Raw genomic sequence first — 26,324 nt, 5'->3', positions numbered from 1 at the left:
TATATTCGGATCGGCTTATACTCGAGTATATACGGTAATTGCAGACAACCACAAAATAGCATGATTTAGCAATGCAGAAACAAATTAGCATCCATGTTTGTATCTGTGCTCAAGTACTAGTGCTCTGGTTTATAAACCTGTTGTCATGCAACATCATCATGTGATGATGTTTTTGGTGGCATGATTATTTCAGGGGTGGGGTTATTGCCTTCTCTGGATGCAATTTCAAAGCATTTCTATCCAGGTTTCATAATGTTGTTGTTGTGTTCATACACATATGCTGAACATGGGTTTGTATGGGGATCTTTTCATGCCCTGAGACCCTGCTCAATTTGGAATCATAGGTATCCACAGTAAGGGGGTTAAGGTTTCCCCTCAAAGAGGATAAGAAGAAGTAACCCAGGTCCCCATCTCAGTACATGCTGATTCTCGTTTTCTGCCCTAATAATACTGCACATAATACTGTGCTGCTGCTGCATCTTTTATGTGCCTCAGCCTGGTCACATGATGCTGTGTGTGAGAGTGAGGCTGTGTTAGGGAATGGCTACGCTTCAGTTTGTGGAAGAGACAAAATCTGATGTTTTACCAACCAACATTCGAAAATGAAAAAGAGGGACATGGGTATGGGCAATGGTGAAATTTCCAAACATACCCACCTTTTAACTACTCGCCCAAAAATACCTTGAGCATAACAAAAAACATTAAAAAAAACTTTGGTCAGTGAGATCCCTGCCGAAATGGGCAATTACCATTTCATTTAACCTATACATGCCAGTAAAGTCACTGCATAAATTAATAGATTAAAAGCATTACCTCACTTAAGGTAGTAGGTGGAACAGCAGATTGGGACAGTGGGACATATAACTAGCAATCCGGGAGTGTGGGTTTTGTGATTAAAATCAGGACTGGGAGGTATGTGATGTGTGTGTGCATGAGTGTGTGTGAGAGAGACTGCTTGCATGTTTGTGTGTGAAGTGTAAATAAGTGTGTGCATTATCGTACAGTAAGTGGGGGTATGCCGCCTGTGGTTGCTGCACCAAAAAAGCTACCATATTCCAGCCTGAGCCTCTCTGTATTTATTCTGTTAGGTGGAGGTAGGTGTTATTGACTGAATATCACTTCCCATAAAGTATGTGGCTTAAGTTGGCCATAATGATGTAATCATTTTTCCTTCCTTAGTGACCAATTTCAGTGCGATCCAACAAAACCATCAAATTATCGTAAGGTTAGTGTGCACTGAATGATTATACATCTAGCAATCTTTCATCCGACCTCAATCAGAAAATCAATTGGGCAGGTCTGGAAATTTTCATGGTTAACAATGGAATTTGTTTATTGTCCAAATGTTTGCAGGAACAAGCAGGTAGTTTTCCTAACTTCAACTAAACGATATGGCTTGAAATGGTCATTTTGTCAAATAAAATTTTAGAAATGGATAAAATCTTCCCATAATGTCCAGTCTGATAAAAAAAAAAAGCACTCGCTTTAATAGAGCTATGGAGTTAATATGCAACTGCAGAATGCAAAGTGAAATTTTTAGATGCACATCACCATGTTTCTACTCATAATGCAGATTTTTCCCCTTAATTCCAACATTATTGCAGCATTGCATTTGCCACAGTTGCATCTGATATGTCAAAACAAATTTAAATTTAGTGTCTGGCTTATACATTCTGCCCATTAGCTCAAAAATCTCATGGTTAGTTTGACCCTATAGGGCAGATTTACCAAAATGTGAGTTTAGAGGTTAATACATAAAAGCTCACCCATGTTCTATTTTTTAGAAGCGTATTTATCAAATGGTGAGTTCTCACTTTCACCTATTGATAAATACCCTTCTAAAAAACTCATAGGAATGAATAGAACATGGGTGAGCTTTTATGTATTAAGAACTAAAATCACATATTGGTAAATCTGGCCCTGTGTCCTTCATTTCTCTGCCACTCTGTATTAGCAAGCTTGTACACCACTTCTTTTGGTGAAGTACTGCTTTATTACATTTCTCTGGTCAGAAAATTGCTGAAACTTTAGGGACAGGGATATTTTTGGGGCAGAGAAACAAAACCAGGAACTGTCTGGAAAAATTAGGAGAGTTGGCAACTCAGTGACACGTCCTATACAGAGAACTTCCTCTGACAAATGGGAAAATGCAATGTAAAACAGCAGCTCTATTGTTTTAGCACTTTATGCCTTTATTCAGAAACCCTATAATAAGCACAAATATCATACTTGAAAAAGTTTGAAAAAATAAGTCATTCATTGAGCAAATCTCAAAGAGAAGTCTGCCATAATTTGGCACCCAACATATTGTGACATAAAAGTTTGGTTACTAAACAATTTTATTCCTTCCTTATTCCTTACTTTGTAACAATATTATTTTTCATGCTTTATTAGCCCTAACAGTTTTTCATTTGTATATTATAAGTTACCTTATATATAAGCATGGAGTTACCAATGCGCTCAGTTTGAAACAGTAATATAATTTTTCTCCTACACTGATGTTCTGTAGCTTATTCTCTACTTGGTTTTGCTTCAACTGAGCAAAATTACTCAGCGGTCCTCAAACATCTCACCTTATTTATACTAGAACTTTTTTCTTCACATCTTTTTTTTTTGTTTTGCCAGAAACACCAAAGAACAATAATATCACTTCTGTAAATACCAGTCAATAGCAGAATAACCCAGTCTCTCTTTAGCCCTATCTCCCTTGTAAACGGCATAATAAAAATACAGTATCCTTAATGTATACCTCTTTAAGATCCCTAAGCGAGTTTTACATTTCAGAGTAAGTCAAGCTTTATTTATTATCAAGGTGCAAATATTTGAAAACAGGCAGCACACTCAGCAAAATATAGCCCTTATCAAACAAAGCAAGACTTGACGACCTCAAAATCCACAGTTTGGTCCTAATAGCATTTCTCTAGCCTTTAAAAGAGTGTACAACCAGTGACTTTGTTGTTTTATGGTGGGATACTTCATCAGTGGCACCCAAAGTGCACCAAAATATCCTGCCTTTTTTTTGCCGCACAACATTTTCACCGTTTCGCAAATTTTCCGCCGTTTCGTGGATCTTTTGAAAGATTCACAAATTTTTCAGCAAAGCGAAACAGAACAGATTCGCTCATCACTATTTATGCATTGTTCTTTTGCTGTTTGCTTGTTCTACTGTATGGATTTACAGTATCCTATGTTATTTTTTAAAATATCAGATTTTTCGACATATACTTTTGTTGTATGTTATGAGTATAAACCATTGATTTGTCTTAGTCCATTCAATTTTCGTAAGCAAAATGACTTATGTTTTAAGTTTTGTTCTGTATGCTGAACACCTTCTAGTCATTCAAAGGGTTAATCTCCATTTAATCACTAAACCATATGCATAACCCAAGTGTGTTTAGATTTTTTGCCTGGTAGGGGAAAAAGAAAGATGCTTTGAGGTTTGGGAGTTGAATATTCCCTGTTTAGAGTTACAGTTTCCTCTGTGGAACAACATAGTCTGACAGTTGTGTCATTTCCTTGAACTAATAGTTCAGATTGTTACCCAGGGACACAATGAAGAATGTCACTGCTTATTGTCCTTCTGCAGTTCATCAGTTTTAAGTGAGAGACTGTAATTAAAAGGAAATCATGTTCTTGACAGAGTTTTTAAATACTTTACAAACCAAATTGTGAATATATTTTCTCCTGCTTTCATATCTTTTTTACACTTTTTAGTTTTTCCTCTTTTCCACTATTTTCCACCATCTCCCTCCTTTTTCTCCAAGTCAGATATTTTCCTTTTCTTCCCTTTGCCTTTCTTTTTTCTCCTTTTACCTTCTCTTTTATTTCTCTCTTTTGTCCCTTTCTCATATTTCATACCTTCAGCCATGGTCGGACTGGGCTACCGGGAAAAAACCTGGTGGGCCCCAGTGGCCCAGACCTGATCCCTTTCACCACTCCCCCGGCCACTGGTGTCCTCCCCAACGCGTTTCACTTACACGTGTTCAGGGGAGGATGTCGGGCTGGCCCTGAACCCCCCAGTCCGACCCTGCCTTCAGCCTTTCTTTTTTCTACTTCCACATGTACCTTCTCTTATGTACCATTTTTCTCTTCCTACTTTACCATGCTGCCTTATTCCCTATCTTCTAGGGATGCACCGAATCCACATTTTCAGATTCGGCCGAAACCCTGAATCATTCATAAATTATTTGGCCGAATACCGAACTCAATCCAAATGCTAATTAGGATATGCTAATTATGTTTTGGAAGGATTTATTGTTGCCGTGCGTGCAACTTCATTGTTTATGTGACAAAAAGTCACGTGATTTTTAGGATTCGGTTCGCTCAGGAGCGTGGATTGGGCAGAATCCGAATCCTGCCAAAAAAAGACAAATCTTGGACGAATCCCGAACCAAATCCTGGATTCGGTGCATCCCTACTATCCTCACATATAACTTATATATATAACTGTTCCTTTATTCTCTCCCCTTTCTATCTTTCTTTAGTCTCTTTCAACATATATATTGTATTTTTATTTCTTTCCCTTTCAACTCTTTGACCATTTTTTTTGCTTTCTGTTTTTGCACTTTTAGAGTGAAGACACACGGAGCTACTTAGTAGCAGCTACTTGTCACCAGAAAATACCCTGCCATAGACAATACTGAGGATTTCCTCTGCTAAAACACATGTAGAGACAGTTATCAGTAAATGATCAGCATTGTCTGTTTTAGTAGCCTTGACAAGTAGCTGCTACTAGTAGTCCTCTGTGTCTTCAAGAGGGCCTATCATCTGATACTGTACTTGATTTATGCCCCCATCTACTAGCCACTTTAAACAGTTTTGCGCCATTTTCTGTTATGGAATAATTACAGTTTTTTTCACATTGAATATTTTAAAGCTGCAGTGATTAAATTCCTCCTTGCTTTACTATCTATGATTTCTTATCACAAGTCATTCATTAGGTTCTCTTGATCACTTGGCGATCAAACCACTCACCAAAAATCAAGCTGTCTGTGACACAGTATATTAAGTACAGAGTGAGTGCCACAAAAAACCCTCTTTTTAATACCTGCACTTTGCTTCCAGTATTTTTTTTTTCATAGATATAATGGAGATCAAAATGCCTAATGTGCCATTGCCCCAAAGGATGTACTGTCATAAATAATTTATTCCAGATTTTATCTGTGACATGCATGGTAGAATATTATGTTACTGAGATAACGAAAGCCAGAAGCATACCAAGACTGTTACTTTGCCAAAGAAAGGAAATAGGCACATCCGCATGATTAAAAGCAAATGCATAACATTATTAAACTCTATGCTTTGGATGTAAATGTGTATCTTCAATGTATATACCCTTTTGTTGTACAGCACTGTGGATATGCTGGCGTTTTATAAATTCGTGATAATAACTTTAACATAACAATCCATTTTGTAGTACTTTACTAAACGTTACTAATTGTTTTCAAGCACAAATAAAAACATGACATTAGGTAGGTGGAAACAGGCACTCACGTCTTATAACAAAAAAATATGCCTGGGTGCAGTGAGAGAAAATCATACAATCTTAAATTAACATACCGCACTCACAGGACTTAACGCTCAATAAAGGATTTATTCAAACATGAATCTAACATTTTTCAAAGTGACAGTGGAACAAACATGGTTTCTATGTCCATGCAACGTAGACTTGATAACAAATGTTTGTGAGTCAGAAAATGAGCAGCATCTTGAGTATCCGCTTTCCCCTTCGCAAGTGCTGAGCGTATTGCTGACCTGTGGTTCACAATGCGGTCTCTGAATGACGTAATAGATTTAACAATGCATAACTGTCCACAAGGACATTAAATAAAATAAATAATTAACTTTGAAGTACATGTGAGTCTGTGTTGGATCTGTATAACCCGGCCAATATGTGGGTGATTGAATGTAGGCCCGGTTATCAGGGAATTGCATGTAGTGCAGTTGGGGCACTTATAGCATCCAGGTCTCGTGGAGGGGAGCCAGGTACTCAAAGTATTCGACTGATAGTAGTGAGTAGGTCTTTACTAATAGGTCTCGTAAACTGCTACTTTTACTATATGTGATGCATGGAGGAGTCTTGAAAATAGGGGGGAGTGTCCGGTCCTTTTCCAACACAGACCAGTGGTAGAGTATTGAATCAATCAGGGGCTTTTTGTTAGGAGTAAAGTTAGTGATGAAGGTTAATCTTTTACCTTGGCATTTTTATTGTAAAGTGTCACTGGTCCGAAGAACCTGATTGCGTGTTAAAGCCAAGGCTCTATCCTTGCAATCAGTTAGGTCCTGAAGATGGTAACACTTTTGAAGGAAGCGTTGTATAAGGTCATCCAACTGTTGATGTAATAAATATGGATCAGAGTTATTCCTCACCATGCGTACCATCTGGGAAAATGGAATGCTCCTTAACAGATGGGGAGGATAGCACAAAGAGTGGGGCAACAGGGTATTGTGGTCAGTGTCTTTCCTTTAAGTAGATGTAGTCAAAGTGTAATTGGTGACTGTCAATGTTAGATTCAAGAAAGCAATTGTGGAAACATCAATCTGTGCAGTAAACTGTATTGTAGTGGGGAGTTCACTGAGTTCCCTGACCATTGATCAAAATTGATCGACCGTACCAGTCACAGTAGTAGTAAATTGTCAATAAAGTGGAACATTTTAAAAATATATGTCCCATAAGTGGGAAAAATGTATGTTTGTTCGTAGTGTGACATGTATAAGTTGGCAAATGATGGGGCCACACATACTGGTCCCGCTGATCTGTAGGAAGTAAGACAGTTCAAACTTGAAATAGTTTAGTGACAATAAGTGAGTAGAGTCAACAACGGTTCTATTGGTGGTCTGTTTTTGTCCGGATGGTGTAGTAGAGCACCAACTTTTGGTGGGTGGCACACCACTTTAATTATATACCCAGGTGCACGGTAAAAATATAACACATCATACAAAAAAGACCAGCAACACTGGGATTTCTGAATGTCACACTGGCTGTATATGCACATTTAAATATACATTTTTCATTTGCACAGAAATCCCAGTGTTGCTGGTCTTTTTTGTATGATAGATATATATATACATATTTAAAGTGTGTAATACATACCCTTTGATATATAAATCAGTTCTTTTAATACTTTCACTAGTACACTAGTACAATAGTACAAATGAAGGCAGAAGAAGGAATAGTCTTGGAACAAAATAGGGCTAATGTTATAAAGCAGGTTCCAAATTTGAATTCGGCCCACCATTCTTTTTATCCATAATGCAGCATTGTTTTCCAGAATTCAGTATAACTGTGAAATGTAAAATAGCGTGGTTCAATTTGCAAACAATGGACTTATGTAGCTGAACATTACCATCTGCATGTGGAGTGTTGGAAATGGTACTATAAGCATGCATTTGCCTAGGTGCAAGTCATTTGTGTAAAAAAAAAAAAAAGGCCTAGAAGTAATATATCAAGACTGATAATTCCAGTTCTACCTTGCTTTCATGCTCACGGTACTTGCACTTTGCCCTTTTATACAGCAAAGTAGACACAACCAGCATTTTAATGCAGGTACTTTTGTGCATAGAATTTTTATGAGCCAAATTTTCTGATGTGCACTGCCCCTTGTGATCAGAAATGATACAATATGTCCTACATTGTATTTTCTGCTTTGTTTATAACAAAAAATAAGCAGAAGCACAATTCTCCCTATAAATACCATGTCATTTGCCGTTAAAGTAATTTTGACAAAAGATGCATTTCCATTTTTAGTGCAATTTTAATGATTTTTTTCTGCTTACAAATATCTTTATCTAATTCCAAAGTACAGTACATTTGCTACAGCCTGTCTCAGTTAGCAAAAAATGTTATGAATAAAACGAGAGCTCCCTCTGCTGCTGTCTTATGGTATAGTCATTTAAAAAAAGCAAGGGACAGGTGACTGGTCTATTTATGTAAGGTATAGTAAAAATATGCAGACCTTGCCTTTCTTTGTCTGCCTGCATCTTCCCTGCCCTTCACTAGATATCTATCCCTTGAGCCTAAGTAAAAAAAATCATGCAGCCTTGTGCTTACTGTAAAAAAATAAGTAAAATATCTTATAAATTATTGTTCATTGCAGAACCCAGATATTCCTGTATATAAACATCCCTGCATTCAACTTACATCTTATTGCCTCCCACATTATTATTTACAACAATGTTTAGTTTATTTAACTGATAATCAGTAGGTTTCTTCTTTAAGTTGGCATTTTGCAAATCTAGTCATTCACATGTGACAAAAATATTAAACTGCCCAGATATGTAATTACACCCTTTCCATTATTTCTTATTTCAGAATGCCACTCCACACACCATCATGCAGTGTTTACATAGATACCCATGGCATTCAAGTTGTGGTGCCCTATATATCATCACCTTTAAAGCTTTTGATGGTATTATAAAACTCATACGTGGAAAAGACATATTCATATAGTATTGAATCTTGTGTAATTTTTATTCACTGTAATAAGGTCTAATGCTTTAAATTTTTTATTTTTTAGGGACAACCAGGACCCCTGGGAGGGCAAGGTACCTCTGGCCCACCTGGGCTAATAGGAATAGCAGGTCTGCAGGGACGTAAGGGAGACAAAGGAGAACGAGGATTTCCTGGAGTGACTGGCCCCTCTGGAGATAAGGTAAAATATAAGGATATTTAACTATTTAATAAACTTGTTATATAATCCTTAAGAATAAACTGGTAAATGTTTACTTTAATACTTTTTAATTTTAGGGCCAAAGTGGTGTGACAGGTTTTCCCGGAGCTGATGGCGTACCTGTAAGTAATGCATCACAACGATGTTAACTATTTACTGATATAACACAAGCTTATTAAGCAGTCATAGTAGATAGCCTTAAAGCTTATAGTCAACATGGTTATTAGAAAAAGAAGTGTCTTAAACATCTTTAGTCATTTATACATACCAAATGTACAGTATCTACCTACCATACCGCCAGATATAGTAGAGATGACTTTGTAAGTTTGACCACTATTTATTAAGTGACAGATGGAAAACTGTCTATACAACTTCTATTATAGGTTATAACCAAATATTCCTTAGAGTGCTTGGCTCTATCCAGTTGTGGAGATTCAGGAGGTGCTGCAGAAGTCTTTTGTGATGTTTGCTTTGGCTAGAGACCTTGTCCAAAGCTAATTGATTTTTTACTGTCTAAAGTCATTATAACATTTCCTCTACCAAAACTGTTATTTAAATGTAGGAGAAATGGTAGTAAGTGGGGGAGGGGTATTTTGCTTTTAGAATAGATATGTTATACAATTTTAGTTTTCATGTATAAATCTTCTTTTGTAAGGTGGTGCTACAGCCTTTCTTCAAATTCTGCTATTTATAGGGACATACAGGTCAGGGTGGCCCAAGAGGTAAACCAGGTCATGATGGTTGTAATGGAACACAAGGCGATGCTGGTGTGGGAGGTTCACATGGTTCAAGAGGCCCTCCTGGAATTTCTGTAAGTAACTTTTATATAAATTCACCCTGTCCCCCCACAAGTCTATTAGAGAGGGATTGTCAACCTGTGATCCTTTACCTGATGTTTTCCTGTAGTGTTATAACCGAGAATGAAGAGACTACAAATCTTTAAGCGCAAATGTACTGTGTATTGGTTATTTATAATGCGTTTACTCTGATCTTGAACTGCTACTTGTACAGATCAAAATACTGAAAAGGATCTTGAAAAATGAAGTTTATCTTCGGTATCCCTCTTTCAGCATCTGCCTCTCTACATGCAGGAGTCAGAGTTTGATGATATTTAGTTACATGTAGAGACACAGATAAGGGGGTAAAGAAAATTAACTTACTTGATTACTTGAGATTTAGTACAGAACTTTTAATTGATTATATTTAGAAAGTATCTTATAACAATTAACTATCCTAATTAACTAAGGAAATAGGGTAGAAATATTGTACATTGTGTTTTGCGCTTCTCTTCAAGCCCAAGGCAGAAACAGTCCTTTGCCATGGAAAAAATGAGAATGGTCCTAATAAGGCCCGAAAAGTCACATATTTTTTTGTGCAATGTGCTTGCAATAAAGGCATAAAGGGTGTGCCGGTCTGATAATATTATATATATATATATATATATATATATATATATATATATATATATATATATATATATACACATATACATGCTTATGGCACATGGCTGGGTTTTACTGATGTGGTTATGTAGAGATCAAAGACCTAATTACCACTGACATTTTCCTGTGTACTTGAATACAAATGCAGAGCTCCTGCCAGTAGCAGGTATTGCTCAGGGACATCAGCATTCCTGGGGGATGCCTGTCTTCCAGAAGTGTTTGTCAGACAGATCCATTTAACCTTCCTATTCAAAAGAATTACAGATGCTACCTTAGGAATTGGTATTCTCAGGGGGTGGGTGGGGATCAACAGCACTCATAAGCAATACATTTGCATTATCTGCAGTAAAAAAAAAAAAAGGTATAGACAGAAAAATATAAACTGATCTAGAATAGACAAGATATATTTAAAGCTTATAGATCTCCTTTGGGGGGCTGTTGAGTGTTTAGTCCTGTAGATGTTTTATAACTGAATAATACTGGCTAAATATCTTTTTATCACTGAGGGGCACAATTAAAGTAACATCATATGTTCATTGCAATTATTACAATATTCTGTACCTATGTTTACATTGCAGGGTGGATTTGGTGCCAAAGGTCAAAAAGGAGAACCGTTTCATGTATCAATCGAGGTGAAAAACAGACTTAGAGTAAGTTTGTTGTCTTGAGAAGTTGCCTTGCACTGAGAGCTTGTAATGATTGCACTTACATTTCAGAACTTAAAGGGGACCTGTCACCCTAGGAAATGATCCTTTTCTATCATGTTAGTTAAGCAAAATAACTGGATGATTTAATTAAAAAAAACCCAGTTTGGGTAAAGGACTTCCATTAAATGGCTTTTTATTTGTGGGTGACAGGTCCCCTTTAATAACAGAATGAGTATCATTGAAATAGTTACAATATCACTTATAGCCTCTCTTGTCCCATTAAGACTTTAAAGTTACAGATTATACGGCTAATTGATGTCCAGATTATAGGACTAATATATGTCCAAAAATGCAGTGGGCAACTTGTACTTTCCCCACAGTGAGTTGCATGTAAAACCACTTTCATTAAAGGTATTTGTGGAAAAATTCACTCTGCATTTGCATACGGTTGTGCTCAGCACCGATCAGTCCTTCCTGCCTTCCATTTTTGAATCAGCTGCTGCTGCTGCACCTACTGACCTGGGGAACCCTGAACCTGCCACCACCTTCAGACCAAGTGATATCTCTAGGGTTCTCACAGTGCCCTACATCAATAGCCGCAGCTCAAAAAGAGTAGGGTGCACATATCACTCATATACTGAACCCCCAGAAATGACGCCAGACAAACTTTGAAAATTCATGCATAACTGAGCATGATTTGTGTGAAGCGTCGTGCAATTGCATCATATTCAATGCCCCTTTGTGACCACATGACAGTTATGCCAAAAGAGTAGGGCACACGCGTCACTCACACTTGGTACACCAGGACTCAGCTGGTGAGTGCAAGAAGAACTAAATGGATGTAAATCTTTTTTTTTTTCGTTAGGGAGATCCTGGTGAAGCAGGCTTTAATGGTATTCAGGTTAGTATTTGTATTTCTGTATAATTTTATTAATCTTAAAATGAATATAAGCTTTAACTTTAATCTATTGCATTTATAGGGTCCAAGGGGTTCTCCTGGAACAGCAGGCTTCATTGGGCCACAGGGTTACCGTGGACCTCGTGTGAGTATATTTCCTCACTTTCTTCCATATTAAAAACATGACCTAGAATAATCTGCACTTAAATAGCTACTATTGATAATATGTGAATGAGTTTTTGCCTTAGATTAACTAAATTGTTTTATAACTAATATAGTGGAGATTAATTATGTATCAAATTACTTCTCTTTCTAATGCTGTTCTGTATAGGGGCCACCTGGACCTCCTGGGCCACAGGGACCACAAGTAAGTTTTGCTTGTATGCTAATATCTTTTTGTTAGCAATTCTTGAAACTAAAAAATACTTTGACCAATACTAAATTGAGTAGTAGTATCCAAACTACCTAGGATTTTGCTCACGGATGATGCCATTAGTTAAATTTTAGTCAGGTATGCCTTTGTGAATTTGGATAGTAGATTCAGTTCATATCTAACTATTTATTGACACAGAATCTAAACCTTCAGTGAACTAAACTACTTGGGTGAACTAGAGTTTAAGTATTATGTTTATGTATTCATAAAAGTGAAATAGCAGTTACAGAGCAAGACAGGCAGAAGGATGAACAGTGCTTAATTATATCATTATTTATAGCTATAAATGGGAACAGTTAATATGGGGTCAAACGAGGAGACACAATGAGAAATCTCTTACCCCAAAGAACCCTGTCCTTTTACTGAATCTCAATATATTTCTTTGAACTTCTTTTAAACATTGAAGGGAAAGATGAAGGCTGTTGGGTGATCATTTAGACTGTGCTGCCTTAGCAATTATTACATCCAGTTGGAAGCTACATTCTTATTTCTTAAAAAAAATATCTGCACAGTTATGCACTGGTAGATTTTTGCAGTAGTATTTACAGTGCAAAATAATGTGTGTTATCTTTCATCAAAGAACCTGTCTAGCTGACACTATCAAAGAGTATTGATTTTCTAGTTATAGTTATAACATAGAATAATGGCCCGCAGAGTGGTAAAAATATGAAATACAAAGTCTTAAGTTTGCCGACATCTAGTACCCTATAGCAACCAATTAGATGTTTGTTTTTAAACAGCTGATCAGTAAATGCAACCTGCTGATTGGTTACTATGGGTTACTAGACAAGCAGCAAACTTTGCAGCTTTTATTACATCACCCTTGAAAAGTTTAAGATGACCAATAACCATTACTAACATACAACTATGTGTTATTTTTCATAGGGCAACAGGGGTCTTGGATATTATGGAGAAAAAGGAGAACCTGTAAGTAATATAATTCTTTATAAAATGGAAAGTACAAATGCTTCAGACTCCTAACCTCCTTACCTCGTTTGTAAGACAATCTATAGCAAAATACATGCTAAAGGACATAATAAAAAGGGGAGTAGCATACAATCCTGCTCATAACTATACTCCTAGGGGCTGATTTACTTACCCACGAACGGGTCGAAATGAGTCCGATTGCGTTTTTTTCGTAATGATCGGTATTTTGCGATTTTTTCGTATGTTTTGCGATTTTTTCGGATTCTTTACGAATTTTTCGTTACCAATACGATTTTTGCGTAAAAACGCGAGTTTTTCGTATCCATTACGAAAGTTGTGTAAAAAGTTGCGCATTTTTCGTAGCGTTAAAACTTACGCGAAAAGTTGCGCATTTTTCGTAGCGTTAAAACTTACGCGAAACTTTGCACCTTTTAAGTTTTAACGCTACGAAAAATGCGCAACTTTTTACGCAACTTTCGTAATGGATACGAAAAACTCGTATTGGTAACGAAAAATTCGTAAAGAATCCGAAAAAATCGCAAAACATGAAAAAGTCGCAAAATGTTCGTTTTCAAGTCGGAACTTTTCCAATTCGGGTCGGATTCGTGGGTTAGTAAATCAGCCCCCTAGTCTCTAACTCACAATCTTTATTTGTGGTATTGTAGTACAGGGCTCACTGGATGCTCCCTGGATGTGTGTCAAAGCATCTGCATTAATCATGAACTGAGAGCTGCACACACACACAGCAATATAAACCACAATTAGTGATCTCAGGGCATGCATGCCCTGTCTAATTCAACACAGGCTAATGAGATTATCCATCTTCCTGGGTTTAAGCGCCCTTTTGTAGCTCAAAATGTGTTGCAGTCTTTAGCTCCTTGGATTACAAATATGAGCACATTACTATAATACTATTTTGCTATTGTTCCAGGAGTATCCAAGGAAGCAAACCAGCATGAACCCAAAATATAATACTCATGTTGAACCTTTGGTGTATTTATTTGCTGTATGATGTGTAATAATTTCTATATTCTTTGGGTAGTGCCCTATAATGCAAAGAAATAGAACTAAAGTGTCTGTCTGTCACTTTGTATTTCTATTTGATATTAAAAATGTACATAGCTCACAAGCAAGTCAAATGTAGAGGACCCAAACTGTGGGCAATCTGTGTTACTCCATGACTATATGAACAAAAGGGAGATCTTTAAAATCGTACATATTTAAACTGCACATCAGTAAAAAAGATGGAAAGATTTAATATCTTAGTATTATTTAGTTGTGAGGCCTGTAGATTCTGGCTATGTCAATGGATGAGGCTATTGGACATATTTTGAAATGTGAAATTCTTAGATATATTTTCTATGATGTGTGCATCAAAAAAATTATATTTTTTTTTTAGTCTATGATGTGTGTGTCAGTATTGCAGGTTAATATTTGCACTTTTACATAATTTTTGAATATAATTATTTGAATGGAATTTAAATAGCTGTCTTAAAAACAGAAATGCAGACACATCAATGTTTATCTCTCTGAGATTGGGCATAACCAGAGAGCTTTACATTGCTTCTGGGACTTGAGTATTTAGCGTAAACAAACAGGTTACATGTTATAGGAGGTATACACCAAGGAAAAGGGCTGTAAATAACATGTGTGAATGATCAAGATGCTTCAGAAGACTGTCCTACAACTTCACATGCTGCTGGCAAAGGGTAAGATGAGCAGATTATCTGTTTTCCTCTATCTGTGTTTTGTACGCAGGTGGAGGAAAGCAGATCCACCTTTATGTGCTCCTTGCTGTAGCTCCATTGACAGGCATGGGCTCCATTGATACAGCGCCGGCGAATGTTGAGCTACATTTAGTGGAATGCATGATTTTTGTGTTTTTCAAGCCAATATCTACTCAGTGTGCCCTTGGCCTCAGCAGTATGACTCCTCCTGGATGATTTCTCTTTCAAAATATTTATGATAAGCATTGTACTATACTGTTCTTAGATTTGCAGAAGTTTATTTTCCTAAGCAACTGAAACAGCTTAGAGCAAAGCAGGTCTTGCCCTACAGCACTGCATTCCTAGTGATCCAAAATATGAATGGAACACCTAGCAATACATGAGCACTCTACATGTAAATATATTCATACTATAATCAATATATCAACTTTATTAACATTCAAATGATTACTGGGATTCAAAGTTTTTTGCGCTAAAACTCATGAAGCTTCAAAACTCAAACATTAAATACTGAAGTGCAACAAAAAATCAAAAACCTTTAATGTAAAACTTCAGTTTCAAAGAGCTTGCGAAATACGAAAAGATAGTAAATTGAACCCCTAAGTATTACACACTAACCAGTCGCCGGCGGGATGGCAGACGCGGCGGCGCGATTTCGCGCAAATCGCCCCGCCGCATCTGCCATCCCGCCAGCGACTTACATGTTCGCCGGTGGGATGGCAGGGGGAAGGCAACTCGGGGAGATTAGTCGCCCGCGAACAGGGAGTTTTGCCGCGAGCCCTTATGTCTTCTTGTTTCACTACTAAACATGAGGTCTGTGTTGTACCTGGTCAGTAGGAGAGATAACGGCATTGTAGGGTAGGTTACTACTGTATGATGAGCCTTCTGAGATGGTGAAAAGGAAATCAAAATAAAATAAATATGCATAAAGATAAAAATGAAGGTACAGTGGTAATTTTACATAAATAGGTTCTCTAAGGGTTTCATTTATGTATTATAATAATTACATATACTTTGCTATTTACATCACCAGGGTGATCCTGGTCCACCTGGTGAACAACCTCGTCAAGGAGAGAGAGAACAAAAGCACAAAATTGAAATTCTCTTGCTACAATATAAGGTAAGAATCTTGATGCTCTGTCATTATAACTGGGTACAAAATACATGTATGTGACATTTTGCCTTTCTACGTGCTTATTTCAGCATCTGTCTTAGGCAGCATTGCATTTGATCAGTGGTTGCTCAGAGACCCTCCCCGTCTAGGGTTGCCACCTGGTCGGTATTTTATCGGCCTGGCTGGTAAAAATGAGGGAAAAAAGGCAGCAACCCTACCCCTGTCAGGTGCCCCACAAATCTGTGCCTGGTCTTAGGTGGATTGTTTTGTCTAGTGACGATGCACAACAAGACATGTACATCATTTTTAAAATGTAATCAGAAGCAGGAAGTTCCAAAAGGACACAATTTCAATTAAAATTATACTATATAAAACAACCTGTCCTGTTTGTAAGGAGGTGGAAAATGTTGGTGCGAAGAGAAGGAGAAATGTGTATGCTTAATATGTGTTCTGGTGAATTTGTTAAGTGTTATTGGTTTGTATAGTATAGTAACTTGAGTATAATTAAAATAGCTAAGTGTAATTTAGACAACCAGCCACCAGAGAGCAGTGCAGACAGGAAGGTATAAAAGAAGCAGCCACACCCAGGTTCAGGGTCTTTGACAGGAGGGTGTGGTCGAGTTATCATCAACTGACAGGAGGTGAGTCAGGACTTGGGGCAGTAGGAAAGGAATATGTTAGAGGGGTGTAATAGTGAGCGCTAGGTACACAAGGCAGTTAGGGTAGATAAAACGGGCAGCCTCCACTCCAACCAGGAGAAAGGGGTACCAGGTTCTGCCGGACATCCCATTAGTCAGGGAATCCAGTGACAGTGTAGGAACAGCTAGTGAGGAAGAGAAAGAGGCTTCTTCATTCGAAGAAAAGGCCTATCTGAGGAAGAGTAGAGGGGTATCGCTGAAGAGTACCGGACCACTACAGAGAGTGGAGGGGTACTAGCATGGAATACTGGACCACAAGAGAAAGTAGAAGGGTATTGGGTGGAATACCAGACCACTAGAGCAGATGGGTGGGACGAGGTTCCATGGTAATGTTAATTTACCTAGCTGTGCAACTGGCCTATGGATATCCTTTAGGAGAAAAATAATATAATTGTGAAGGTTATTTGTTAACCCGTCTGCATGAATGCCTTGGTGTACTCACTTGTTAATAAAAGTTATCTGTGAAGCGTGACAGCCTGCACATTATTCCAGCTGGAGTCAGGGAGACCTTGTGGTAGAGAAAAGGGTTGCTACTGCAGTGAAGCTGTCCCTTTAAGTCTTCCCACATACATGTTCACAAATGAATTCATACATGTGAGGGTAGTAAAATGTTCATTTAGGGCAGATTTATCAAAATGTGAGTTAAGAAGATAATACATAAAAACTCATTCACATTCTATTCATTCCTATGGGATTTTAAGGAGTGTATTTATCAATTGGTGAATTTTAACTTACGCTTCTAAAATCCCATAGGAATGAGTAGAACGTGGGTGAGTTTTTATGTGTTAAACTCTAAACTCACATTTTCACAAATCTGCGCCCAAAATATAAATAGTTTAATGGTAAGATTTTATTATCATTAAAGCATTCATTGTTCATGTAAAGTGTAATAGGTTTATTATGTAAGTACCATTAACTGATATTAGCAATTATTTTCTATTTCATATGAGCTCCACTGAAATATGTAAAGGTATATTGTAATTACAATGTAAACCCCTATTACTATAATAGCATTTCCTTTTTTGTACAAGGTATAATAGCATTGTTGTTAATGAAAGTTGTACTAGGCAAAATTTATTTGGTTTTTCAGTTTTTCAAATTTTTTGACAGTTTGTACACCCTATGAAAATGATAAGGTTTCATTTGATTCAGATGTTTTTATAAATAAGCAAACATTCAAGTTTGATCAAATTTCAAGTTGATTATAATTGATAAAAACTCATATTTTAAAATGACTAAATAAGCCTTTAATGTTCAAATTATTTGTGTATTATATACAGTACCTAGTGGCATAACTACATATAAGGAGAACCTGTGACTGGGAAGCTCCGGGACCCAGTAGTTCCCTGAAACCCCCAGTACTCTCACCACTGCCTGTACTCATATCTAGGCCGGAACTAGGAGTAGGCAGAAGAGGCACATGCCTACGGTTGGGAGGGGTCGCCAGGCACATACCTCTTTTGCCTACCCCTAGCCTGGGCCCATGTCGCCCTCACTACCCACCTTAGGCTGATGCCAGACGTGGCATAGGGCTGATATTTTCGGCAAGTGGAAAAACGCTTGGCGAAAATACAGCCCTACGCCACGTCTGGCATCAGCCTTAACTTCTTAACCCCTGTCTTCAGAGCTGCATGTGCATTCCTGCGTGTTCACGCTTGTGTCAACGGGGGGGAGCGGTGGGAGGGTGGTTGCCTAGGGCATCTGGCCTGGCACTGACTCATACTATCTGATCTATGCACTTATGGTTATGGTAGGTGACGCAGTAATGCAACTTGTAGGAGGTACAAAAAATTTTTGCCAGGGGCACAGGCATCTCCAAGAAGTAGTATAGTAAATGTTTAGGAGATGTTTGTATTAAGGGAAATTGATCTTGTGGGACTGTGGCTGTGATACTGAGTGTACCCTATTTCTAGAATTCCTCCCATAGAGCAAAACTGAACAATTGTTTGCCAGAAAGGAAATGGACATAGCCGCATGCGTACTAGGGAAATGATTCATTCACACACATATAAAATGTGTTAATAACTTCTCAGAAATAAAATAAGATTTTTTCCCCAAAATTTTTTACTCCAGATTATACAAAGAAGACATTGTGAATTTAACATCACCTGTAGACTTTGTAAAAGACAAACAATGAGATTTCTAATGCATGTGATATTCTAATATGTAGTATTTATGCATATGTTTTAGGGGGCCAAGGGGGACCAAGGAGAGAAGGGAAATCCTGGCGATAAAGTAAGCAAAATCTTTTTTTTTTTGTGTGTACATACAAATTTGTTTGTTCATTTTAGTACAGTTTCAGCTTAATACTTTATGATGCATGGTTTGTACAAGTATTTAGCAGGCCTGGATAGATCTGTTCCTGACTTTTTTACCTGAATCGGCCATAAAAAAGTTAGTTTTGTCAATAAGGTCTGAAATTATATACTGTAGCCTTGTTGTTGAAGATATACTTTTGTTTTTTTTTTTCACTTTTTTAAGGGTCAACCAGCTGTCACAGGAGAAAAAGGAGAGGAAGGTATTACAGGATTTCCTGGACAAAGGGTAAAGTCCTACTGTTTCTTTTCGAGATTTATCCTTTTTTTGTCTGTGTCAAAAAACATTGTTTACACAAGACAATATGTTAGTTTGCCTCGGCGACAAGACTTGAATGTTTTCATAAGAATGAATATGAACTGCCCTGTTATTGCACATCACTGTCCATGTTTTCAGACAAAAATGCATGCTCATATATCATACTCATTGGTATTTAAAGAAATGCTTTATATTTCTCTGCATTGTGCCATTGGAACTTTTTCCTGAGAAAATTCCAACACATGTGATTATTACCCTATTATCATTTAATTAGGATTCCTTTTTTATAATAATGTTTCACAACCAAACATGGGCAAAACAAACTTTAGTTTAACAGTGACATTAATAAAACTTGTGAGGCCTATAATAATAAGAAATTAAATTACTTTTAGATCTCTGGGTCCTTTTTTGTATTTTTGTCCTTCAGTATGCAGTATGTGGCTGACTAGTGAAGTCACTGCTACTATCATGTTTTTCTACCCTATATAGAGAATTCTCCTGTAGACAGGCTCAAGACTGAGATCAAGCAGGGACAGGCAGGACTGCTGTAGGGAGCCAAGTAAAGTTTAAGTGATCACAGGGAGCAAAACTTTTTTTCCTATTTTAGCAGTGGGCCCTTTGGCCCTTCTGGTCCCAAACAGGTAAGACAAGGTAAAATCTGGGCCCGGATAGAGCTTACAATGAGCCCACTATGCTAGTCACAGGGAGAGGTCCAAACATGTAGTTGTTCAGTATGTTGTAGCTGTAGATTTCAGATGCCAGCCTTGGACAGAATACAATTTTCGACACAATACCTAAAATCGTCTCTAGTAAACTTATGGAGCACTCACTAATAGGTATAACTTTCATTCACTAATGGTTCCATTCATCCACAAGAGCATTAATGAGGTTGGACACTAATGTTGGGAATTCAATTAATTCCACAAGTCATCAGTTGGGTAAAGCCTGTTCTGAACTGACCTTGCTTTGTGCACCGGTACATTATTTGTGTTGGAACACAGCTATTGCCATAAAGGAGCAAGGATGGCAATGTCAAGAATGTAATTGTATATTAAAGCCTAAACCCAGTCCCAAAGTCTCAGACCATTATAACTTCTCCACCACATTTTACCGTTAATGGGACTAGTACGCTGGGTGAGTTATTGTTTACCAACAGAATTAACCACACAGAGACCAAAGGTGGCCAAACACGTGGCGATCTGATGATCTTTCGTGCGACCATCGGTCGCACTAAAGATCGTCAGATGCGCCACTAACCTTCAGCGCTGAAAGAGGCAGATAAGGAGGTAGAAACAATAGGATTTCTACCTCCTTCTGCCGATTCAGCCCTGACGGCAGATTTTGGTCAGGTGTCTTCTATGGCGCCCGATCAAAATCTTTTAACTGGCCCGATCGGCGAGTCGACCGATATCAGCAGCTTCCTGCGATATCAGTCGACTCGCCGACTTGCCATACACGCACCGAATATCGTATGAAATGAGGTTTCGTACGATATTATCGGTGCGTGTATGGCCAGCTCAAGGCTCTCTATCAATAACATATATTAAATGTAACTGACTGAGCACTCCAAAATGAGAAATCCAGCTGCCTTATTTTCAGGGTCAGACTGGGGTGTGGAGGGCCCACCGGGGCGCCCATAGTGTACCCCCCCCGAGGGCCCCCCAACCCCCCTTGCAGGGCCCCTCCAACCCCCCTCGCAGGCCCCCCCCCACCCGACGACCTTCCCAGAGCGTGTAAATATAACGCGTCGGGGCAGGAGCGTTCGGGCAGGGGGAGCTCCACAAGGGTCGGGTCTGGGCCGCCGGGGCCCACTAGAGCCGGGGCCCACGGGGATTTTTCCCGGTGTCCCGGCGGCCCAGTCTGACCCTGCTTATTTTAACTCTTTTGGCTCCACCTTGTTGCCAGGCCAGGAGCATCTTAAATTTGTATACATTCACCAATTAGTTTAAACACACAAAAACCTCCAAGCTCTGACAATACCACTTTTTTTTTGTATTGTAACTAATACTAAGAGGGTGGGTGGGAGCATCTTAAGACTGGTCCCAAGACAAGGTGAGCCACCGACCCCATGAGCTTGCAATTTATACTGAAACCACCTTGTGAGTGTGACTTACACTAACCAATTTATAACCACTTACCAAATCACCACTCAGCTGTTGCCTAATTTACCTGACACCACTTGAAAAAAACAGATGTGTTACCCCATAAATGTTGACCCCAGTTACTGTCCTAAATTAGTCCTTCTGTATGATTATACATTCAGACAGGAAGTATTCTAGCATCTCCTAAACACAGATCTTTCCAACAGACTGACACATATTGAAATTATTTCTTCAGAAGATGTGTTTTAAATGCTTCAAAAAGCAATAGAATGCAACAATGAGTGTTCCAAACCAGGTACATGTTATTTTAGAAAAAGTGTACATATAGTTTGTGTACATATATTAAATAAAGTTTGTTAATAATTCAGGGTACTCCTGAGTATATTCAGTTCAGGGACAAAATATATCAGAGTGTGGAAACATTTTTTTTTTATTTTAAACAACTGTTGTTAAAATACCAATGTCTACGTCTTGCAGGGGTTTCCTGGTAATGATGGTAACAGTGGAGCTTCAGGAGAAATAGTGAGTATAAGTACTAGTTTTTTAAAAAATGAACTTTTCTTGCTTTTCTGTGTAGTACAGCTTTATGGCTACTCAGCAATGAACTGGTCCCATGTTTCCCTGTGAGTCTGCACCCAAGGAAAGGGAAATCAGAACTAAGTTTAATAAATATTGGATTTTTTTCAATTTTTATTGTAATTACGTCTGTATGCTGGCTACAGACCCACTTAGATCAGTTAACCCATGCAATTTATATAAAATCATACCATACAGCAAATGCATTTATAGTTTTTGATGGCCATATATACATACCCTTATCATGTCAAAATATATGTGTTTTCTTTAGGGGTTTCCTGGGGCAAACGGTGTACCTGGATTACCTGGTACTAAAGGAAAAAAGGTAGGTTTATTTAAGTCTAATAACATGATCATGCTTTGGAGGAAATGGTTTACTCTGAGACACACTAGTAGTATTATTATTATTATGTTTTATTAAGTTCAGGTACCCATTTCCAAAACATAACTTACCTCTGGCTACAGCTGCTTGAGTTCATTATTTCTACAGACAGGAAGGGAAGATGTGAGCTGAGTGGGAATTCCCTTTAAAAAAGCCTATTGTGTGACATATATAACACAACTGCTCAATGAACATTTTCATTAAAGCATGAATATTTTGTACAATGTAATGGAAGTAAAAAATAAGGTGAAATATCAGTTTCAGAGCAAGAGAAAATGTACTATTTTTTTATTACTATAGTCATAATATACTGTGAATATTTCTAGATCAGCCCATATGTTTCAACTATGCCTTTGACAGTTAGTGCCTAATACACAAATGTTGAGCCACTAGTATAAATTAAGCCCTAGGTTCCCATCTTACAAATACATTTCTGTGTAAAGCTGTTTCTTACCAACTCTCCTTCTATAAACTCATATCCATCACCATTTGCTTATAGGACACTGCAGGAATTTTCTATGTTTGTGGAAGAAGCCCTATTCTTTATGCTCTTGAAATCCCTCAAAATTCCAGGACCTGTTTGGGGATGTGTCTAATTTACTTACTAATATGTGTGATGACTTAAACATCATTAGAACAGATTTGTAAGGGAGTTTTGTAGATAATTGTTGTTGGTTGCAAAAAAAGATGCAGTTATTCTAGTGCCAAAATTAGTGTTGGTCTTAGGTATAACTTTTATTCCTAAGGTCATAATAATATAAAGTATCAGGAAAGCTTCAAAAACAGACAAGTGTATCTCTACGAAACACAGAAAGAAATCACCAGAGCTCAGTGTAACCCATGCTGTGGCATTCATCAGCTGCTAGAAGAAGCTGCTAGAAATTATAGAAAAAATAATTATTTGTACACAAAAAAGGAGAAATATTGCCAGCTCATGGTGTTAGTATCATACTTTGACCAAAATATGTAAACTTGTATGCCACGTCAAGGTTCCTTATTTTACGTGAGTGTAATATTTGCCTACAATTTTTATACGAAACACAGAAAGCAATCGCCACCATTTGGTCTTACCCACACTGTGTTGTTGACACAGCACCCTTGTGCCAGCGCTTAGTCTAACCCACCAGGAGCAGACGCATATCCATAGTTCTCAAGTGCTCACAGGGAGACGTATAACAGGTGGCATTTTGAATTTCTTTAAAAATGTAATGGTCTTTGCCCATAAAATTAAAATAAAATCCACCCCCATGTTTATCCTGCTCTCCCTGTCCACTATTGCTACTCCTCCAGACTTTCTCAGCACTCAGCAACATAATATATCCAGGCATTTATGCATTAAGGATCTTTGCTTTTTTATATCTAATGTTTACTTCACTCTTACTGTAACCAGCAAACATGGGGTTACACAAATCAGCCCTTTTAGCCATAAATGCATTATAATTTAAAACAGATGATTGTCATAGCTATAATTTACCTCTTCTATACCTAAGTGGGTCATCTTTAAATGTCATTTAAAATAACTAGCCACAGCTTGGTTTGATTTTGGGTATAAATACAACAAAAATAGAAAGCTCCAAATTACAAAAAGGCTATCTACCATAGACTCCATTTTAAGCAAATAATTATCATTTTTTTAAATGATTTCCGTTTTCTTTACAACAATACAACCCTTCCTTGTACTTGATGGTAACTAAGCTGCATGACTCCATATTGGTGACAAAACAATCTTATTTGGGTATATCAAATGTTTGAATGATTTTTAGATTTTTACATTATAGAGATTAATATTACATAAAAATTGTTATCTTGCAAACCCAAGCATTTCAAATAATAGATCCTATACCTGTACCCAATTTATTAATACTTTATATTAGTTTATATATAACATATCTTTTTTGTCACAACAGTTGTAAGAAACATTTTCGTCCCATAATTGTGTAGGGGTCTGAATAACATTTCGCCCCTTTTTATGCCTTAAAGGCATACAGGGGTATATCTTGAACATAAAGACACATGTAACCATAAGCAAATTGTTTCTTTATGAGTTCTTGTAATGGCTGATTATTGGTCCAAAAAGAAATCTAAGTTTCTTCTAAGATTTAAAATGTATTTTCACACCCACCCTCTGGTTCCACAGCTGACTAGTGCTTCAGTGATAAATTGATTACATAAATCCACGCAATCCAAGTTAATTATAATACAAAAATTAGTTATCTAACATTTAACTTTTTTCAACCTCGCTATTATTTGATGTATACATTTCTATTTTCACTCTTACTTGTGAAAACGTGTGTTCTTTTAGGGAGAGGTTGGAGACCTAGGACCTCAAGGACCTGTTACTTTTGTCAATGGTCAACAAAAAAGAAAAGGTAACTCAGCTGCTTTTGATAGTTGCCCTTTTAATCATAGGTTATGGAAAGTAATGCAAATATATCTCACAGTGTCTTTTATGGTTGATAGAATAACAATGACAACAAAGTTTTTGACAGTAAGAACAAAAATTGATACAGTATAAATGAAGACCAATGAACTAAATCAGAATATTTACCAATTGTTATTTTATTGTTTGAAAACCATATTTTATATGGATATTAATTGTTTTGTCTCATGGCTAAATTCAAAGTGAAGAGGTGAAATAAATATGAAATATTACCTTTATGTATTAGACTTGAGTGGTAAGGAACCTGTTTGCCCATGTCAATAGTTAATTAATAAAACATAAACAGGCTTGGTCTTGGAGACCCAATATCCAGCAATTTTGGAATTACAAGAATGCCATAGAGTCCATTTTAATCAAATAATTATATTCATGTTTTTCTTATATTCCTTTTTCTTGTAAATGTTTAGTATAATGTTTAAATGTTGTTAGTAGACATAAGGAATGGTGTCCCAGTTTACAGAAAACAGCTTGTCTGGAAAACTCCAGGTCCCAAGCATTCACATACCTGAATTCTATTTTTCTTATTAAGGCTATGAAGGTGAAATTGGATTTCCAGGACTTAATGGGGTTTATGGAGATGATGGAGACCCTGGAGATCCTGGTTTTCCAGGCCAGAATGGATCACCAAGTAGATTTCCAGGTAACATTCTATTTGCGTTTCATTTTTCAACTTGTGCAGTCTACCATTGATATTTAAAGTCAAATAAAAGGTGAAAATATAGTTTATGATTGCGGGTGTAGGCACAGACTAATAGGTGACATTGCAGATGGGGCTACAGTTGAAGAAATGATGGGAAAATATAGTTCCCCAATAATGATTTGTTTAAGTTTGCTAAGCTGAAAGACATGTTTGTGTAAAAGACATATCTTGAGATATTGCATTAGAAAAGCATATCTTAGCAGGTATTTGTTATTTTTTTTCTTTTATGTTAACAGGACAAACAGGTGATACAGGCTTGAAAGGTCAAAGGGGTCCCAAAGGTTACCAAGGTGATACAGGCTTACCAGCATTTCAGCCTGGACCCCCAGGTATAGATGGAGCCCCTGGCAAAGAAGGACCACCTGGCCAACCAGGTTATCCAGGCAAGTACAATTATTATTATTCATTATTATTATGCATATTATACAGTGTTGCAAATAAATGGGTGTATTCATTAAACTTGCAGATTATATACAAAAAAAGACCCACCAATAACTGATAAAAGAAATAAAGAGGGCCTTGCCCAAACAAGCTTACAGACCTCATTACTTAGTCTACTAACAAGGAAGTTGTTTTTGTGTCAGAATAGAAGATGAAGAAAAGAGTACTATCAGAAAAAAGATAACATTTTAATAAATCTAGGCTTGCATCTATATTAAGGTTTGAGTGGTTAGACTTAATATTTCTAACACAATTAAAACACCTCTAACAATGCTTAGCAGCTTTCCTCTCTGCCTGCAGTCTCTGGGGAAACCACTGGCAAGACTATAACACTAAACACATCAACATATTAATTAAATATTCCTTTAATGCCAGCATTGTCATCTGGCAACACCAAGCTCCCAGTCTGTACCAGCAGCCAATGCTATGTTTACACTTTATTTAGGTGGTAGTACCTTCCCTAAGCTACAGTGGTAAGTCAGATAGCTCTATGCTAGAACACATATTTAGCCTTAAAATGTTTGAAATGGCTTTGTGTGGGATCACAAATGAGA

At 37.4% G+C, this 26,324-nt stretch overlaps 1 protein-coding gene across 4 annotated transcripts in view; it reads left to right on the top strand.

Annotated features, from left to right (window-relative positions):
• Positions 1 to 26,324, top strand: part of col4a2 (collagen, type IV, alpha 2) — a 122,931-nt gene that overhangs the window by 61,295 nt on the left and 35,312 nt on the right. For all 4 annotated transcript variants that reach the window (XM_031897040.1, XM_031897041.1, XM_002933017.3 and 1 more), the window contains exons 5-20: positions 8,517 to 8,651; positions 8,747 to 8,791; positions 9,364 to 9,480; positions 10,690 to 10,761; positions 11,624 to 11,659; positions 11,739 to 11,801; positions 11,988 to 12,023; positions 12,975 to 13,016; positions 15,777 to 15,863; positions 18,746 to 18,790; positions 19,037 to 19,099; positions 21,709 to 21,753; positions 22,079 to 22,132; positions 24,492 to 24,558; positions 25,159 to 25,269; positions 25,566 to 25,712. In XM_031897040.1, coding sequence (XP_031752900.1) covers positions 8,517 to 8,651; positions 8,747 to 8,791; positions 9,364 to 9,480; positions 10,690 to 10,761; positions 11,624 to 11,659; positions 11,739 to 11,801; positions 11,988 to 12,023; positions 12,975 to 13,016; positions 15,777 to 15,863; positions 18,746 to 18,790; positions 19,037 to 19,099; positions 21,709 to 21,753; positions 22,079 to 22,132; positions 24,492 to 24,558; positions 25,159 to 25,269; positions 25,566 to 25,712 — 1,165 coding nt within the window. The remainder of the gene's footprint in view (positions 1 to 8,516; positions 8,652 to 8,746; positions 8,792 to 9,363; positions 9,481 to 10,689; positions 10,762 to 11,623; positions 11,660 to 11,738; positions 11,802 to 11,987; positions 12,024 to 12,974; positions 13,017 to 15,776; positions 15,864 to 18,745; positions 18,791 to 19,036; positions 19,100 to 21,708; positions 21,754 to 22,078; positions 22,133 to 24,491; positions 24,559 to 25,158; positions 25,270 to 25,565; positions 25,713 to 26,324) is intronic.

This window comes from Xenopus tropicalis, chromosome 2, assembly GCF_000004195.4.
Source record: "Xenopus tropicalis strain Nigerian chromosome 2, UCB_Xtro_10.0, whole genome shotgun sequence".
NCBI lineage: Eukaryota > Metazoa > Chordata > Amphibia > Anura > Pipidae > Xenopus > Xenopus tropicalis.
Note: the sequence above shows the minus strand (reverse complement) of the source record. Positions and strands in the feature narration are given on the sequence as shown.